Source organism: Nilaparvata lugens, chromosome X (genome assembly GCF_014356525.2).
Source record: "Nilaparvata lugens isolate BPH chromosome X, ASM1435652v1, whole genome shotgun sequence".
Classification (NCBI taxonomy): Eukaryota; Metazoa; Arthropoda; class Insecta; order Hemiptera; family Delphacidae; genus Nilaparvata; species Nilaparvata lugens.
In genome coordinates this window covers 15,859,167-15,878,961 of record NC_052518.1, presented here as the reverse complement: position 1 = coordinate 15,878,961, position 19,795 = coordinate 15,859,167, and the positions used below count along the sequence as shown (strand labels likewise).

The 19,795-nt window shown below is 35.1% G+C and overlaps 2 protein-coding genes across 2 annotated transcripts; both read right to left on the bottom strand.

The window, feature by feature from the left end:
- Positions 1–4,774: 4,774 nt before the first annotated feature.
- On the bottom strand, positions 4,775–17,805 carry LOC111062264. The gene is made up of 7 exons (XM_039442504.1): positions 17,660–17,805; positions 17,105–17,302; positions 16,241–16,428; positions 15,214–15,362; positions 14,134–14,412; positions 6,651–6,716; positions 4,775–5,887 (listed from the first exon to the last, which is right to left on the bottom strand). Exons 1-7 carry the CDS (start codon positions 17,678–17,680, stop codon positions 5,511–5,513), a joined length of 1,278 nt encoding a protein of 425 aa, XP_039298438.1. The 5' UTR covers positions 17,681–17,805; the 3' UTR covers positions 4,775–5,510.
- Positions 17,737–19,565, bottom strand: LOC120354391. Its single transcript, XM_039441462.1, has 3 exons — positions 19,197–19,565; positions 17,809–17,999; positions 17,737–17,753 (listed from the first exon to the last, which is right to left on the bottom strand). The coding sequence occupies exons 1-3, from the start codon at positions 19,520–19,522 to the stop codon at positions 17,737–17,739; spliced, it is 534 nt and encodes a 177-aa protein (XP_039297396.1). The 5' UTR covers positions 19,523–19,565.
- Between the last annotated feature and the right edge of the window lie 230 nt (positions 19,566–19,795).

Here is a 19,795-nt window from a genome sequence, read left to right as displayed (position 1 = left end):
TTCAAATGGTTTCATATATGCGTCCAGAAGTAAATGTTTGCAGGACTGTTCACTACCTCATTCAAAGAACCCTAAGCCAATACTTAGTTTATTCAATCATGATTGTGCCAATTCTAATTTGCATGTGCACCGACCTAGATAAAGATGTGAGCTGAAGTGCCAAAAAAAACTGTGTAAGATTGTCACTAAGACTCTCGGATTGATTTGCACCAAGGCAATGGAGGGAATCAATCTGACTTTCTAATTACACAACATTTTCCACAAGAGTTAGAGTATGGTGGCATGCGGCTTACAACATTACAATTCTTGCGCGCATGTGGCCTTGAATGCATTGGTGTATTCTTTTCTCCACACAAATCAGCAGAAGCATGTCCCAATTTTTTCCATTTTGAAACAGTTCCTGAAGGAGACTACAAGTCTCTAGAAAATGTTGTTTTTGGCTGACACCATGACATAACTGCCATATCAAATGCAGGACATACCTCTATTTATCATGTACCAAATAAATAAAATTGTTTTGGTCACCTGCGATTCCTTGGCCATGATTTTGGCCACCACAAGATTCCTTCTCAGGCGAGGGTGATTTCTTGTAGTTGGGAAATACCATAGTCATTGTATGAATCAATTTAGCTGCTCTCTATTCCATAATGAGGTAGAAATACTTGGTGCAACATTTCCAAAACTAATATGTATCAATCTAGCCTCACCACATCTTATAACATTATTCATTTTGTGCTTCCTCACTGAGCATCACTGTTAGGCAATCTTTTTTCATCACAAAACTTAGAGATGCCTTTCCAGAAAGTGAAGTCGATGGTCCATATGAATAAAAACTAAGCATATGCTCATGAGCATGAGCATGGAGCATAAGGTTTTGCTCATGAGCATTAGGTAGAAGTATGAACATTTGCTCATTGTCATTTGAATAAGCTTTACCTTATACTCTTACATTATGCTTCTGAACTCTGGAACAAATGCTCACGTATTTTAAAGATTTTTGATCAGCTGATTCGTCTTACTTTGTTTTTATAGTGAAAGGTTCGAATATGCTACTCACATAAGCGCCAAATATGCAAGTATAGACACCGCTTGTGTTTGGTCGTCTGCTCTGTTCTCTATCTATGAATTGAGTTTTAGGTTAGTTGAGTTCTGAATATAAAAAATGTCATCTCTATAGTAATCTTCAGTATTATCTTATAATCGTCTACACTATCATCTTCTTAAATGCCTATTTCCTATTCTGTTATGGCTATCTTTCTTTATATCTGATAGGTAACTTATGTATTTATTCTTTGTAGGGATAATGGTGATATATATCATGGTTGAATATAAAAATAGTTTTAAAGTTCTCAACTATTGGTTGTGATAATATCTGGTATAGTTTCCTCTTCCTCACACGAATTAGTTGAGCCATTTTACTATGAGCAAAATGTGAAAACCTGCTCTAGACTAGACTCACCTTTTTTGAAGCATTCGCTTCAAAAGTTGAGCAAATGCTGTGGTTTATTCATACAATTTTGAGTATAAGCTTTTACTTTTGAACAAATGCTCAAACTTTTTTTTATGAGCATGAGCAAAAGGTTTTGCTCATGTTTATTCACAGAAAATGAAGCATATGCTACATATTTTAGAAGTATAAGCAAATGCTCAACTTTATTCATATAGCCCATTGTCTTCTATGATAGAGCCTTCCAATAAATCTATTTTCAATGCAGCTGTATACTTGCTTCCTAGTCAAGAAAGGAAAACCTTTGAAGGAGGCCCATGAAGAGGTTTGCATAGGATGATATCGTGGTGTCCATGGCTGTACCCTGAGTTTGAAGATAATATTCATCTTCAAACCTGAAGGCATTGTTTGTGAGCACCAGTTTGGCAAGGTTTACTTGGAAGGTGGACCGTGAGGATAGGAAATGTTCAAGGGATTTCAAGCCTTCTAAATGAGGGATGAATGTGTAAAGGGAAGCCACATCAATACGTTACAGGTTGAGAAGGGAATATAGAATGAATCACAAAATACTCTGTGCTCCAATTTATGTTATAAGATTTATCGAAAAAAACCATTTTCTTTGAGATTCGTACAACATCTCCTAGCTTAAATTTTGGTTTTGAATTTTTCAATTTATATTGTCTATTGAATGCAGAATTCAAATACATTAAAACACGATTACAATCTTTTTTCCTCACATCTTTAGGTTTCATTCTAATTGAAGTGTGCATTGTTGCATTATAATCACGAATCAAACTGTCTAGCTGCGTTATCCAGTTTTTGGTTCCACGTTCAGTTAAATATCTATAAATTTTTGCTTTAATTGTTCTATTAAACCTTCCAACTATGGAAGCTTTCTTATCACTAAAAACATGGTAATGTTTAATACTGTATCTATCTAATAAAGCTTTAACTTTTGAATTAAAGAATTCTGTTCCCTGATCTGATTAAAACAACTTAACTCCCTTATTTTTAGAAATAATTGGTTCAAGTGCATCAAATACAGATTGACTTGACTTGTCTTTTAATGGTACACAATATGCGAATTTTGAAAAACAATTAATAACAACTAAGATATACCTATAACCTTTGGTTGTATAATAGTTCTCATCGGGTCGCTGACAACCGTTCTCCCCGACAACCATTCTCCTCTTGATTTTGACCGTAGGCGACAGCCAATACCCTGCTGAAAATATGCCAATGCCGACAACCATTCTCCCCGACATCCGCTCTCCTACTGAAAAGAAGGAGAACGTCTGTAGGAAGCGGTCCCGACAACCGTTCTCCTCGAGCGCTTCCGACAACTGTTCTCCCCGACATCTGATCCCCTATTGGGCATTGACTTGTAGCAGGCGCGAAAGTAGTACCATCACAGACTCTGTTTAACACATTCTATGAATTTGATTATTGGAAGTAAAGCTTGTTGATGTTATGATTTATATAACTGCAAATATTAGAAGAAAGAGAATATTTATATTCCCAAACTCCTGCACATGAATGAATGAATAATTTTATCAGTAAAAAGATACAATCAAAACAATTTGATGCTTCCTGTTAGATTTACGACTAGAGTAATTAATGAGGATTTCGAGCCTGTAAGGTGTAAGGGATGGATATAGAGCCAAAATTGGATGGTCCTCGCATTTATTTATTAACAAATTCATAATAGGATATAAATACACAACTGAAGTTCAAGAAGTATTTTTGGGTCAAATTTGATATAGTACATTTCAAATAAAGTTTTTGTTCACGTCAATTTTACTTCTTTTATTAGATGAACAATACTTGAATCATCTGTTTTGTTGGAAAGATTCAAGGTATTCACAATATTAGTATTATTTTTTAGGAAGATTCATTTCCGAACTGAAATCCACCTATGCTGCTTTGTCAGTTTCTATCGGTTTAATAATTCTCAATATTTAATTTCTGAAAATAGATTTTTAATGTCGTTCATTCGTTTTAGGGAAAGTGTGACAAATGAGCAAATCATACCAATAATATTTCTTTTAAATGTTATATCTCATTAAGCGTTTCTTACCAATGGCCATCCTGTGAGTAGGCTATTATTGAGACGCTATTAGTCTAAGATTCATTATTCATTATTGAGTAGGCTATTAGTTTAAGACGACGATTTTGCATTTTTTCTGTATATAACTTCCTTATGGTATAGTCTGTCCAAGCAAAGAAGAGCCTCTCGCAAGATGAGAAAATGAATCCGGCTCGGACAATATTTGTTGGAAAATTATTGATTCTGTCATAATAGTAGGAAACATTCTGATCTACAATTTGAGACCAAATCAATAATTTTTGAACCAATATTGACCGAACTGGAGTCATTTTCTCATCTTGCCAGAAGCTCTTCTTTGCTTGGACAGACTATACCTATCGATTGTATGAAAATGGCGGGAGTAATTGCTCTACTATTCCAAATTCATGATTCCATAGCATTTTGGTTATGTTGACAAAAAAATATATGTTTTTTTCATTAATTATTTTCTGGTACATTTCATAATGTAAGCCTACTGGATGTTACTAAGTTGACAATGGGATTACACTCCCGGTTTATCTTCTTTCATGTTGAAATAATTTGAAATAATAATTTATTCAAAATCGAATAATCAATTACAAATAGGTCGTCCGTGTTGTTCCTGATTGTGAATCCAACTACAGTGATTCAAATAATATTTCTATTTCAAGTTTCATAAAAACAAACTCTCAGTGGACATGTTGGTTAGAAAATTTTTTCATAAAAATTTTGAAGTGAAAGAAAATTCGAAACTTTGTATTAATCATTTCAAAGACCGGTATTCAATTAGGAAGATGTTATAAAAGTAATGTTTTCCTTGTAAACATCATCATTCACTCACTCACCATCACCTTTACTTAAAATACTTGCTATCAAGTCGCAATTTTAACAATATGAATATGAATAGAAGGTGAACCAATTCGAGTGCCAAGATAAAAACCAAAGTCAAGAAGTGATACATTTCCCCTCAATTTTTCCCAACCAGCCAAAATACTACACAAGGCCTGTTCCCAAAGAAAGATAGAAGGTTATGGAAAAAAGTCCAATAATCGTGGTGTGTCAATTACAATATAATTAATGGATTTATTCATACAATATAATTTATTCTCTTATTTTTAATCGGATTTAAAAATGTTGGTTTTTGAAAGTTCTCTCAAATTAAAATAAAATTTGAATTAAATATATTTATTTTTACAACGTTTTACTTATCTTGCTTTGGGTCATCTCTGTCAGGGTGGAATTTTGTAAATTAATTTTCATCCACTTCCCGACGAGCTAGAGACTTGAAACTTTCAGAATAGATCAAAACCTGATTACAATGCAACCTTCAATAGTTTTCATTATGATTCATTTTGTATTTTGATTAATTTTTACAAAACAAAATTTTATATGGAGAAATTAATGTATAAATAAAAAATCAATAAAAAGATTCATTCCATCAGCTAATAGTAAATAATATTGATTATGTTGCAAAAGTATTTTATGAATAACACCTTCTGTGATATGAATTGTGACATCTGGGAAAAGAAATGCTATCCTGAACAGGTTGAAAATTATCAAAATGTGACGTGAAAGTCTTGGCAGATGAACTTACTGAAAAGCATACATAGGCCTACATGTAAAACTAAAAAGATAATGAATATATTGAAAAAACCAACGTTTTGATTCGATCCAAAAGTTGCATTGTCATTAGGTTTTGATCTATTCTGAAAGTTTCAAGTCTCTAGCTCGTCGGGAAGTGGATGAAAATTAATTTACAAAATTCTACCCTGACAGAGATGATCCAAAGTAAGTTAAGTAAAATGCTGTAAAAAGAATTTTATAAATAACACACTCACATATTCTGCAATACATAAAATTAATTACACACAATACAATACAATTACACACAATACAATGCAATTAAACACAATACAATACAATCACACACAATTCAATACAATTACACACAATACAATACAATTACACACAATACAATAAATAAAATTTTTTGCTACTTCATAAAAAAGACCGAATTAGTTTTCCAATAAGACACATGCATCGCATGCATCTTATTGGAAGCCTTATTTCCTCTAATTCAAGCTCCTCCCCCACCTTATAGTAGGAGGGGGTTTGCAAATGCGCTACAATGCACTGGCTGCAACCCATGAAATGCCCGCATGGCACAGCCATCCTTGTAGCAGTGTTCGTTAAGCAAATGGAGCACTCCGGTAGTGGAGGCTGACTCGGTGTATTTTCCTCACGGTCCTCCATGTCCAGCATAAGCTCCTCCACCTGCTTGTCGACGAAGGAGGCCAAAGTACAATCTAATATCGAGTGTACTTCAAGGAATATTTTTTTCATTCGGTACTCCTTCAACTGTGAATCCACTGGTTCTGAAATAAGAGTAAACCATGTTATTTTCCATTGTGTTATGTTATGCTCCATTACAATATATATTTCAAAAAATTAGTAGTAACTTACAATTTTAATTCTTACTTGGTCTCAATTCTTGGAGTGTAGAGGCTTGAGGCCTGAGTATAATGTAATGAAAGCTGAGTTATGGGCGTTATAACGCTAATTTTTAAAACTTTTTTCTTAATTCAAGCATTAAACATGCATATCCAGGACTTCTCAGCTTAGTTGAAAAATAAAAACAGGCTCTTCCTGTAAGAGTTTTTAAAAAATTGTTATTCAATTTACAGTGGGTTAATAGAGTCTTGCAAATCCACATGAACATGTCTGTGAATTGGGTTTTATATTTATTGTTTGTGTGCCTTGAACTTTCAACCAAAGGTATAGCATAATTCAACATATTGGTCATCAATACAATTTTTGTTGCTTTTGTTCAATTCCTATCCATTTCAAATTGAAAATTGAGTTTTTTTAACATATCTTGCCCAATACATAATGGATTTCTCAACATAAGTAACCTTATAAGGCCGCAAAAAATCCTTAAATTGAAACTTTGAAGAAGAATGTAAAATTCTCCACCATCATTATATATAATTGTTAACAAAGCATTTTACTGAAACTCTTCTCTCTATTTTAATGTAAGGAAGCATGTCACGAAGTTTTTCTTGTTATATCAAAAACACCCTGTAAATTCATCCATACTTAAATAAATAGGTATAAATATTATTGAATAATAATTTTTACCTTCTTCTTCAACATCCATCGCTCCACCTTCATCTTCCACCACCAATAGTTGTTCCTGATTTTCGCCTGTAAATTGAATGGATGCAATAGATTAGATTGGTATACTTTTATAGTACTCATCTTTTATAAAATTTATCTTTTTTCATATAATTTATACATATATTATATAATTGTCATTTTCACTATGATATATGTATTATTACATGGATTGGTAATCCCGTCCTGTTCCCAAACCTATGGATTGGGGTACAGTTAAGATTTAATTCACAAAAACGTCGACAACCCCAAAAGTAAGTCTCTAATTTGCACTAACCTTGGAACTGGCAAGGAAGTGGACTGTATCTCATGTGTAGAAGTTACTGCTGATGATATCCTGTCTTTATGCGTAGACCTATATGATATTGCACATATATCACAAAACAAAACGAGGTAATTGCGTTCAACTCGAACGCCATGGAATGGGAGACACGGAACGAAAAAGATGTTGACTTCTCGACAACGCTTCTTGAAGTGGTAGGTGGAAAGATAAACGGGAAGGATGAAGGAGGGGTGAGGGAGAGAGGTTATCTTGCCTCTTTGGGAGAGGGGGAAGGGGAGGAAAGCGCAAACTAATCAACCCACAATCAAGGCTGCCGATCCTCCGTGAATCCACCATCTCCGCCCACCTTGGAATGCTCCATTTCCAAGAACATAAACTCAAAAAAAAACTAAAATTTAAAGGTAAAAGAAAAAAAAACAACATGCACTGAACGGTAGAAAAGGAAAAATGATGGGAAAAGGGAATAGGAAAGGAAAACAGAAAACTTGGTGTGTGGGTTAAACTAATAGGGAAGTATGGGGGCAAGTTTCCTAACTGGCCTAACATACTCACCAGAGTTAGTTTTCACGTGAGCTGAGCGCACAACACCCTTAGCATCACTTATGATTTGGGTGACTCTACCTAACGGGTATGATAAGGGTGATGAATTCTCAAACCACTTATTCTTCTGTTGAAGAGTGTGGAGGTATTCACTCTCCCACCTCTTCCACAATCTCTGAGTGAAGCGATTAACCTTTTCCCAACGAGACAGTCTGTGCTCGTTGACATCACTCACGTCAATTTCAGGAACCGCCAACAGAAGGCGATGAACAAGGTCCGGGAGTCAGCGCCTCGTAGTCATCAGGAGATGAAGAGAGCGCATACAACGGTCTCGAATTGAGTATCGCCTCAATTTTCACTAACAGAGTGGAAAGCTCAACAATAGTTAGGACCGAATTTCCCACTTCACGAAACAAATGGAATTTCACATTTTTAATATTAGACTCACAGATTCCATTCATGAAAGGAGCATGTGGAATATTAAAACGAAATTGGATGCTTTTAGATGACATCGCATCACAGACGTTGGATTGATTTTCTGATGATCTGAGAAATTCAATAATTTCCTTCAATTGTTGCGCAGCACCTTTGAAATTCGTCCCTTGATCACAGAATATTTCTTTAGGCAATCCATGCCTAGAAACAAAACGATGGAGAGTGTTAATAAACTCTTCGGATGAAAGACTTGTAAGCACCTCAATGTGACAAGCTTTTGTTGCCAGACAGACAAACAGTGCAAAGTATGCCTTGTACGTACGAGCTTTGGGCCGAATACTCTCTTTGACAGTGAAAGGACCAGCTAGATCGACCGCAGCCTTCAGAAAGGGAACACTGGGAACAACACGAGAGCTGGGAAGATCACCCATGACGGGAGCAACAGGAGTTGCATTGAATAAACGGCAACGAGTACAATTGAAAATCACATTTCTGATAACACTGTGTGCTCCAACAATCCAAAAATAACGCTGAATAAGAGCACGCACTATTCTTGGTCCAGCATGAAGATGAGAAATATGATAATACTCAATGAGGAGTTTAGTAAAATGACTATCTTTATGTATCAAACAAGGATGCTTGGCTTCACATCCTAAAGCACTATTTACCAATCTGCCACCAACACGAATCACACCATCACAATCCAAGAATACAGACAATTTTTGGAAACTCTTATCACAGGGTTTACCCTCTTTCAATAGGTCGAGTTCACGATTGAAATGACACTTTTGAACAATTTTAACACAATAAATTTGTGCACATTTCAACTCTTGAACACTAAGTGCGCCTGATTTACGACAGACACCACTAATTGATGCTTTACAGTTATTCACGAAACGTAAAACATAAGCACAGGAACGTAACAATCTCATGTATGAGGAGAAATGTGTTATCTGAATAACAGCAGTCTCTTCAGTGATATTCAAAACAACACCTTTATTTTGTTTCACATCAGGCAGAATTTCAGTAGCAGGGTAAGTCATAGATGACAACGGCCAACATGACAACGAATTAGAACACCACGTTGGAGCATTGAACCAATTTTGCGAATTGCACAAGTTTTGGGGAGAAAGGCCTCTTGATCCAACGTCGGCAATGTTGAAATCAGTACCAATGTGATTCAATCTGAAATATTAGTCAACTCTAATATTCTCACAACACGATTTGCAACAAACGTTTGCAACTTGTAAGGAGGTATATGCAACCAAGATAAAACAATAGTTGAATCACTGAACAGAAACGTAGATTGAAGATTGATTTTTTCCAGTGAAGGAAGGACTGAAACATACAATCGCGAAAGCAACAACGCAGCTTGAAGCTCTAATCGAGGAATAGACAGAGTTTTCAACGACGCAACTTTAGTTTTAGCTTTCAACAGGAAGCATTTCACCGTAGATTCTGAGAACACAACTCTCAAGAAGATACAAGCACAGATTCCTTTCTGCGATGCGTCGGAAAACCCAAGTATTTGACAAGAAGAAGCATCGCCATAAACGCATCGAGGAATTGAAATTGAACTTAGAGCAGGAAGCTCTCTCATCAGCTCGTTCCAGCATTCGTTATAGTCAACAGGAATCGGCGTATCCCAATTGATGTCCAACTTCCACAGCTCTTGTAAAAAACATTTCATTTTGAATATTACTGGAGCTATAAAACCGAGAGGGTCATACAGACGCGCGATAACGGGCAGAACAGTTCGCTTTGAGTTTTTCTTTTGAAACTCTGGAACGGAGACTTTAATATGAAAACAATCAGTAGTTGGGTTCCACATTATGCCAAGGACTTTCACATTTGAATTAGGCTCATCACTGATATGAAGTGGTACTTGAGTGTTTTCAGAACGAATCAAATCCAAGAACTCAGGAGAATTACTGCTCCATTTGTTCAACTTGATATGAGCACAGTTTAGAAGATTACAAAGTTGTGATTTTATTTCACAGATTTCTTCCAACGAATTAGCACCTGTGAGAAAATCGTCGTGATATATATCATCACGAATAGCTGCTGCTGCCAACGGAAATTTATCTCCTTCATCTTTCGCCAGTTGTATGAGAGCACGTTGAGCAAGAAAACCAGACGGTTTCAAACCATATGTGATTGTTTTGAGCTCATAAACGACAATATCATTGGAAGGATCTTTACGAAACAATATGTGAAGGAAAGAACGATCTTCTTCATCAACGAGGATAGCACGATACATTTTCGTAACATCACACGTAAATATGAATGAGTGAAGTCTGAATCTAGTTAACACATCACATATGTCATTTAACAATTTTGGACCTGAATGAAGAACTTGATTCAACGAAATGTGACTCTTTTTAGCAGACCCATCAAATACAACACGAACCTTTGTTGTGGGTGATGACGGATTGAATACACAAAAATAAGGAATAAAATATTTACCTGGTTTTTTAGCAACTTCCATATGATCCAAAAGAAGATACTCTTCCATAAATGATACACAATCAGATTTCAAACGAGCATCACACAGCATATGACGCTCCAATGACAGAAAACGATTTAAAGCAACATCATGAGATTCATGAAACTTGAGTTGATTAGTGTCAACTTTGAAAGGGAGACGAACAACATATCTTCCTTCAGTATCACGCATGTGAGTTTCAGCAAAATGTTTCTCACAAAACTCATCATCGGGACTAGGAAATTTATGATTAGGAATTTCTTCACTTTCCCAAAACTTATGAACCAAATTATTCAATGAGTTCTCAGAGGTGGGACACGTCATTAATGCAGTCAATGACTGATTAAGAAGACCGGAATGATTTGGAAATTCACCCAAAATAATGTCACCAAACACGGTAGGAATCACGCAAAACGAACACTCTTCACTAGATGAGACTTGACTATGATGACGTAATATTTTGTTGAATAACTGACATCCCAATAGAAGATCAACGGAACGTTGCTCATAGAACACAGGATCAGCAAGGTTGAATTTTTTCAACTCATTTTTCACTTTCGAACTGAGATAAATAGGGGGCAATGAACCAACTATTTTATCAATCACATAAGCCTCAGCTTCTAAACGAGGGTGATTTGAGCCCTTAGGTTTCAACAAACATTTCACAACACCAGAAGAATTCCCTACACTCGAGGAATTCAAACCAGAGAAATTTTGATGACAATCATGAACAGATAAACCAAGTTTCATAACAAGATCTTTTGTGATGAAATTGGCAGTACTACCAGAATCAATCATTAAACGAACACCAATAAACGAACCAGATGAATTTTTAATAACTGCTTGAGCAGTACCTAGAACAACACTCGTTTTAGGAATTAAGCTAACAATTGATGACTTATCAATAACATTATCAGTGATACCACAATGCTTAGAAGAATTTGAATCCTCAACAACATTCATAGTGCTATCAGTTTGAGTGATCGAATCAACGGATTTCGATTTCAAAGCAACTTTAGAGATGTTATCAGTAGACTTCTGATAACGAACAGGAGAATTCGAATGGCTATTATCACTACTACGAGGATAATGAAGTAATTTATTATGCATACGACCACAATAACACAGCGATTTAGACTTGCATTGGTTTACAGCGTGAAATTTGGAGAAACAATTGAAACAGACTCTCAATGATTTAATAAATTCATTCCTAGCTTTTGGATCTCTTTTCAAGAAAGCAGGACATTTGAATAATGAATGATTCATTGAGTTGCAAAATGAGCATTTTGTTTCAGCACTATCATTCAATTCACAAGTAACTGAGCTGCTTTTATTTCGAACGCTGTTATTAGCCTGAGTAGATAAGACAACCTTTTTCTGAAAAGACTTGTTTTTCGGCTTTTCGATAGATTTTTGTTCATTAACAGACGGCACATCAGATGCAGATAATTGATAAGATCTAACTCTCTTATTCACGAAATCAATCAACTGTTGACAAGAAGGAAAGCTCTTATCAGCTACCTCGAGCTCAAACGATTCACGTGATACTTTGTCTAATTGACGAATAGCCAATGAGTACAAAATATAATCAGCCAAATCAGGAACTTTCAACGATTTCAGAGTGGTAATACTATCACCTACTTTAACAATAAAATCTTGAAGCGATTGTAACGAAGGTTTAAATTGGATTGAACTAGTTTTCAAAATCTCATTTACGTAGTAGTTAGCTAGCACCCTATCACTCTCATAACGCTTGCATAGAGTTTTCCATGCCAAATCAAAATCACTACTTATCTGAAAAGATTTCACTACTCTGGCTGCTTCGCCTTTCAACAAATTATGCAAAATATGGGATTTATGAACAGGAGAATAATATTTATCATCCACAATCAATGATGAAAAGATATTTTTGAATCTAGGCCAGTCTGAAATATCAGAGCCATCAAACGGTTTTATTTCAGTTGGAGGTAATATCATGTTCAAATGGGGAGAATGAGAGGTTGAAGTTGAGGGTTCACTTTTCTCCTTCGGTTTCTCATTTTTAATTTGATTCAATTTATCACGAGCATTGATTATTGCACAGGATAAATTATCAATAACGGTAAGTGATTGATATTCAGGTTCTTTAGTAGGTTCAACTTGAATAGATAATTCATTGATTTCATCTAAGAGTGCAGAATATTCTTTCACAGTATTTTCAATAGATATACTTCTTATCAAAAATTGAGATTGAATTTTAGGATCATTGATGTCCTTTAACAAGTCATAGGCTTGTTGAACACGGCTAAACAAAGTTTCTTTCTTCTTCAAACGAATAGTAAGCAAGGCTTGTGGGCTTGCCATTGTAACTAAGTAACTGATTAGATAAACAAGGAGATTTGGAAAGGAACTTTGTAACTGGATTTAACATGGATATCAGTGCATGTATCAACAAGTAACTCTACTATTAACGAATTGAAATTTAAATTGAAATATAAATCTCTTGGAAATAGAACATATCCTAGGCCTGGTCGGACCATGTGGTAATCCCGTCCTGTCCCCAAACCTATGGATTGGGGTACAGTTAAGATTTAATTCACGAAAACGTCGACAACCCCAAAAGTAAGTCTCTAATTTGCACTAACCTTGGAACTGGCGAGGAAGTGGACTGTATCTCATGTGTAGAAGTTACTGCTGACGATATCCTGTCTTTATGCGTAGACCTATATGATATTGCACATATATCACGAAACGAAACGAGGTAATTGCGTTCAACTCGAACGCCATGGAACGGGAGACACGGAACGAAAAAGATGTTGACTTCTCGACAACGCTTCTTGAAGTGGTGGGTGGAAAGATAAACGGGAAGGATGAAGGAGGGGCGAGGGAGAGAGGTTATCTTGCCTCTTTGGGAGAGGGGGAAGGGGAGGAAAGCGCAAACTAATCAACCCACAATCAAGGCTGCTGATCCTCCGTGAATCCACCATGGATCATAATTATATTATATTCAAAATATATGATAATCGAATGAGATTTACTCTTCAATCTCATATCGAGAAAAGCCTTACTGGGGCACGATGTTCTACAAAGACTTTCTTTGTTATAATAATTATTATTATTTTATTGTTAATTTATGGATTTTGTACTTTTGAATTCGAGTGAGTTCTGGTGGAAGACAAAGTAAAATTCAATTGAATTTAATATATTCTATATTCAATTGATAAAGTTATTTAGAAATTTTGTCTTGAGGCAGAGAAATAAGGCAGACGTGCCTGAAGAGAATATAACTAATTTGTTATTAACTACAGAACTAACAAAATAATATTTCACTAGAGCACGTCACAAAGTATTTTTATGCCTCTTTTAGGAATTTGTTTTCAACTGCAATCTTACCGTACTATCCCAGTTTATTCGTTTTAGCTTGTCTCTAATAATGTGATCATACTCTGAGGTCAGTATCACTCGATAATAGTCCCATGATCTAGATATTTCCATATGTTCAGATATGATATATGATCATATAATATCAGATAAGATACGATCATAGAACTATTATCGTGTAATAACGGCCTGAAACATAGGCCTATTTGTGACAATTGTTTGCAATTTTTTTAATTTGGAAAATTGTAAATTGAGATTTTTTTAGTCAATCTACTACAATCCCGATCACTTAATTTTCATTGGAAAAACAGACTCTAGATGTAATACCGGTAATGGTAATATACCTGGGACGACATCAAGGCTGCTTAACTCGACGTCCTCAACATCCTCGGCGTTGTCACCCCTCCTGTCTTCGACTGGTATTACAACTCTAGCAATACGGTGGGATGCACACGTCAAAAAAGACGCCAGAGTTATTCGTTCATCCACAAATTTTTTTTGCAACCTTGCAATACTGATATCCTGAAGGAGCCACTTGTTTTTTTTTGGTCTCGCGCATTCGAGACCTCTCGAAAGTTCGTCATGATAGTTGATTTCCTTGACCGATAAGGCCAACAGTCCCTCTGCAACAAGAGGTGAATATTATATATAATTAAATAAGAAAAACACAAGATATAGATATAGATATAGATATAAAAGTACTTTATTGATGAAAAAACAATTGTTTATAAAAAATAAATAAAATAAATATTTCATACACTATACAGCTTGGCCGAGAGACCGTGAGCCGAGAGAAAAACACAATAAAAACCCAAAACTATGGAACCATAGACTAAGTATAGTAACTACTATGTCTACGATGGAACTTCACACGTCTTAACTTGTCTTTGTGAAAAAGAGATAATAATTCATGCAATAGAATCAAATGTTTTTATCTAGTTTTAGTGGTATATTTCAATTTATCTGATTTAATAATTTGATTTATCTGTCTGTAATATGGACGGCTTTATGCATAAAGGAACCAAGCGACACTTTTGGCTAAATGGAGTTAGTGCTGCTATCTTGTAGAGAATAAAAGAATCTTTTATGAATAAATAGTTTGGTCATTATGATTCATGGTTGAATTTATATTTATTTTTTAAAAAAATCATACATTTAGTAATTTAGTAATTTTAGATGGAAAAAATCATAAATTCCCAAAAATTCCCGGGAATTTATGGTTTTTGGGAATATTTCCCTTAAATTCCCTGGGAATTTTTCCCCAATCTTAAATTCCCGGGAATCTTACATCACCAAGTACTGTACTAACTTAGAACAAAACTCGTATCCACAGCAATAAAAATTTGCAATGAAACAATTCGAAACTTGTGAATCCTCAAATTTGTAAATTTATTTTAGTGTGAAAATCATTAAATCAAGCTCACCCCAAAAGTCCCAGATGTTTCCCTGTGGCACGATGGTACGGTTGATGTTCCTGTTTAGCGTTTCTTGGCAGTTGTTTGTTCTATTTTTCTGCCCAAAGACGGAAAAAGCATGGGGAGTGACTTTCCTCATCCACTCGTCTTTGAAATATCTGAAACAAAATAATTGACTTTAAATCCAACTAGAAATCTCACTTCTTAACATGAAAGATGTATTTATGATTCTATTGAACGTTTTTAATTAAAGTTATTGAACGTTTTTAAAGGCTAATATATTTCGAGGCAGTTGGATAATGCAAAAATTGCATTGCGTTTGCATGTATGATTGATGAACTATTTATACACAAATGAAAAGAAGAATAATAGCTAAAATTAACGCTCACAATCAACCATAGAAGAAACAGAGCAAACTCACAATACAAGGTGGTGTTAATAAAATTAATTTAAAAAAAATATATTAACACTTTTTAAATGCACTAAAAAGAAGAAAATAATTTTCTTGATCACACTATTGGTTAGAAGGAATTCTTTATTCCTCTGTATAAAGTATCCAAATACAACTCAAACGAAAAAAGTGTGGCTCAAGACAAATTGAGCTTTATTAAATTGAAATATTTGCTCAAGAAATACTTTTAAAAATCTTGTTTTGAGCCACACTTTTTTCGTTTGAGTTGTATTTGAATACTTTATACAGAGGTAAAGGATAAATTTATTCAATTAAAAAACTAATCAACACCAAATCCAATGAAAACGTTGCTCGAATTGTAGTGTCGGATGGTACCAATCAACTAGTAAAAACCAGAACCCTCTATGTGGCCTATGAACCAAGATATAATCGAAAATATGTGGCGTGTTAGAGATTTCTTTACAGACAGAGTAACTAGATAAAAAGTGTATAATAATAATAATAATAATAAAAAAGTGACTTGGTTCTGTAGTGTTCAGGTTACAGCTGTAGGCTTGATACAAAATTGAAAATTTTTTTGAAAATACCCAAATAAAAAACAACTACTTCATTAAGTACACTTACTGCAATAGACGTATTGCTTTTGTCTGATAAGCTGGAGGGGTTGAATAGACAAGCTGCTCAATGACTTGAACAGCTTGTGGGATGACCTCATGCGGAAGTAGCGCCGTCGCCATCAATCTTTTGGCAACATTGCAACCGCCTTCTTCGCCATGCGTGATCCCAAGCTTTCGCGATTGTCTGTCGATCGCCTGAAGAAAAAATAATGAATGCTGTAATATTATGTGAATGTTGTACTTTTATTACAATCACTTACGTTTATGACAACTTCAACCCTCAGGGAGGACGGGGCGTGTCATGAGAATTTTACAATAGCTGTACAATACACCGGACTCGCAACTCAGCGCTGCGCTGCGCACCACAAATGCTCGCGAACACCTGTGACTATTCAGTGTCTACATAGTAATTTATCGTTTAAAATAAAATAATAATTATTAACAACAAATAATTTTTTTCAAAATTTCAATCACTTATTTGACTCTCAAAAATTACTTACCACTTACGTTTATCAAAATGCGAGTAGAAATCAGCAAACACAATTTTCACTAAAATAATAATAATAATATTCGTGTAACCTGGCTGGGTCAGGTCTGGTGTCAGAGTTTTCAGGTCGCTCCTGATCAATTTCAGGGCCTCTGACATGACTTAACGACTGTTTTTAGGCAGCCGGGACCGACGGCTTAACGTGTCCATCCGAAACACGGGAAGTGGCCTGAGAAAAATGTCTGGTCTCACCGGGGTTTGAACCCGGGACCTTTGGGTTGCAACGCCAGCACTTAAAAAATTTCACTTAAAAAATCATTTACCCCGCGATTAAATAGATTTATCTTTTGATTACACAACTTTACAATCTTAATCATACATTACCTGACTAAAATGGAACCAGCAGCCAATATGTTTGGAATTTGGAAAATTCTGCCTTACTGAAGCACGAATTGCCTTCTCGTAGTCACTTATAATATTTTTGGGTGACAAATCGGAGATGTGGTCTTTCAACGCTTTGAAAACCACATTGTATGCTTCAATTGTTCGCGTCTTCATCAAGGCCCATGCTATGGGAAAAGCCTGCAAGGACAATATACGCTTAGTTATTTATTATACTATTATTATTATTATTATTACTATTATTATTTTTATTATTATTATTATTATTATTATTATTATTATTATTTATTAAATCTACTTGTCTATTTATTTGATAGAGTGTAAATTAAATAGTTATGAAGTATACTATCCAGTTATCTCATTACTATCCACAGTCTAAAAGTATACTTTTAATACATATAGCTAGTGTTTGTGGATTTTTACATCATTGGTAGTGAACCACAACACTTCATCTCAATATTTAATGAATTTCTATACAAGATTCCTAATATGAATGAAAATAATGAATACAAACAAATATATCAAATAGTTACTTACTCGTCCGTGTTCGGAGGCCATGACGACGAAAACTTGACAGAATTTCGGAGTACTCGGCCTGCATTTAAAGGTTCCGTCTAGGTGCCACTCATCGCTTGATTTTAAAATAGATTTTAGAGGAGAAACCACAGCGATGAGGGCTTCGACACTCCCTTCTCCAAATCTCCCCAGAAAAAATTGTTGGTTGTTGATTTCTCCAAATCTGCCATACCACTCTCTAATTTGGATATCAAACTCCTCGAAATTATCTACTTTGCCAGGATTTGTTGGAACGTGGCTCCTCTGCATTGATCTTTCAAGCGTAGTGAAGTTCAACACGTTTCTCAATTCAACTGGTGCCCTGAAATATATGCAAAATTATGTATAATCCGTCATGACAGGGAACGAAGGAACCAAAACAAAGCTAGTAAATGTGAATTCTAATCAAAACCAGTGTTCGTTCGGATCCGTGCCACATCTATTGATACATCAATTACAAAAATTTCTAATAACAGTATCTAGTCCAGTACGCAGAGGATTTTTTCCTGCAAAAGACGGTGTATGTGATTCTATTGTTTAAAAAATGATTGATTAGGGTCTTAATAATGATGTGTAGGCCTAGTTGAATATTAGAACACACAACATTTTTCCCGGCACAACGTTTGACAGCCAGAAAATCTCACATTTTATAGTTTTTTTGCCTACAGCTTAAGGGCGCAACAGCGTAAGGCTTGTAGCCTACAAATTTTTATAGAAATACTTATTTCTATCATAATCTAGTAGGCCTACAAAAAACACAAGAGGAACTCTATAAGTAGGAAATCTTGAATCTCAACTCTCAAGGATGGATCACTAGTAAAGACCGCAAACCAATTAGTCGACACGTTGTAAAAGACAGATGTAAAATACGAGGGTATTTGAATCTATTAATTTAAAACTGAAGTTGAAGTAGGCTAGTAGCCTAGTGACCGTAATTCTCCAAAAAGATGAAGGGCTTTTCTGTTCTTTTGAGAATTTAACTTATAAATATTCATCATACTTATCCTAAATAATACTAGAACCATGAAAGAAATCGCAATGGAAATCTGAGAAATTAATAATAAACTGGGTATTTAAATCTTCATTTATTTTAATTCTTATAGCATAGTATTATAGTAATATAGGGTTCAGAACGATTTATTGTATGATGTAATCTACGTGAATGGAGTGATTGAATTTGAATCTGAGCTCCAAACAATAATTATTTTAAACAAATTTTTTGTACGGTAGCCTACTCTTCAATAACATATGTAACACAAAAAAATGAAGAAGATAATAAATACCGACAACCCGGGTATTCATGTCAATCATACTCAGAAAAAGAATTCCATTTGGTTCTTTATGAGAAGTTGTTGAATACATTCTATTATCATTCCATTATATCCTTGAACGATATCAATTTCAAACTTGACCCTCTCTGAATTCAATAAAAATTTATAGGCCTCGGGAAAATACCCAGTTTATATTTACCTACCAGAAAAGTAACTAATTAATGATTATTCATGAACAAATCACTTACTTGTCAATTTCTTCTTGGAAAATAATAGAGTTCGGTGTGTTCTCTTTATTCGCCCTATCAATGATGACATTTCTAAGAGCTTCAACTCTCGCTCTATTAGATATATCGATGCAGGCGGAGTCCGGCAAATGTTTCCTAATGAGGTGATATTTTCCTCGGTTGGAATCAACTTCGCTTTTTATCTTGCATGTACCACTACACTGTTTATTCACGCATGTGACATAAATAGATCCACTTTTTAACAACTTCTTTTGCTTATAAACAAAGCCGTTGTCATCTTCCCAACGATACCCCCAAGACCTAGCTTTGAATCTGATTGCTGACATACCGTAATTAGAATTCGAACTGTTGATGACGACTGCTGGGGAAGAACTGTTATCCTCACATTCCACGCAACTTATGGGCGATTGTGGTGGTGGGGGTGGGGTTCCGGGAATTTCCAGAAGAACCAATCGTGGAGTAGAGGAATATAGCCTACATGAGTTACTACTTTTGAAATAGGTACATCATTTTTATCACAAATACTCAATGACTAGCCGTGATTGGTGCCTTCATTTAACTGTGATTGGTGCGTTCCCCCTCCATAGATTTGGCGTAAC

What these genes read in the sequence shown, in the direction of transcription:
- LOC111062264 (XM_039442504.1), bottom strand. Translation starts at nt 17,680, where the DNA reads ATGGCCTCCGAACACGGACGA. An exon ending in TGGCCTCCGAACACGGACGA is followed by an intron (nt 17,303 to 17,659) that starts GTAAGTAACTAT and finishes TTGTCCTTGCAG; the next exon opens with GCTTTTCCCATAGCATGGGC. An exon ending in CAGCCTTGATGTCGTCCCAG is followed by an intron (nt 6,717 to 14,133) that starts GTATATTACCAT and finishes TTCAATTTACAG; the next exon opens with GCGAAAATCAGGAACAACTA.
- LOC120354391 (XM_039441462.1), bottom strand. Translation starts at nt 19,522, where the DNA reads ATGTCAGCAATCAGATTCAAAGCTAGGTCTTGGGGGTATCGTTGGGAA. An exon ending in TTCCAAGAAGAAATTGACAA is followed by an intron (nt 18,000 to 19,196) that starts GTAAGTGATTTG and finishes CATATATTTCAG; the next exon opens with GGCACCAGTTGAATTGAGAA.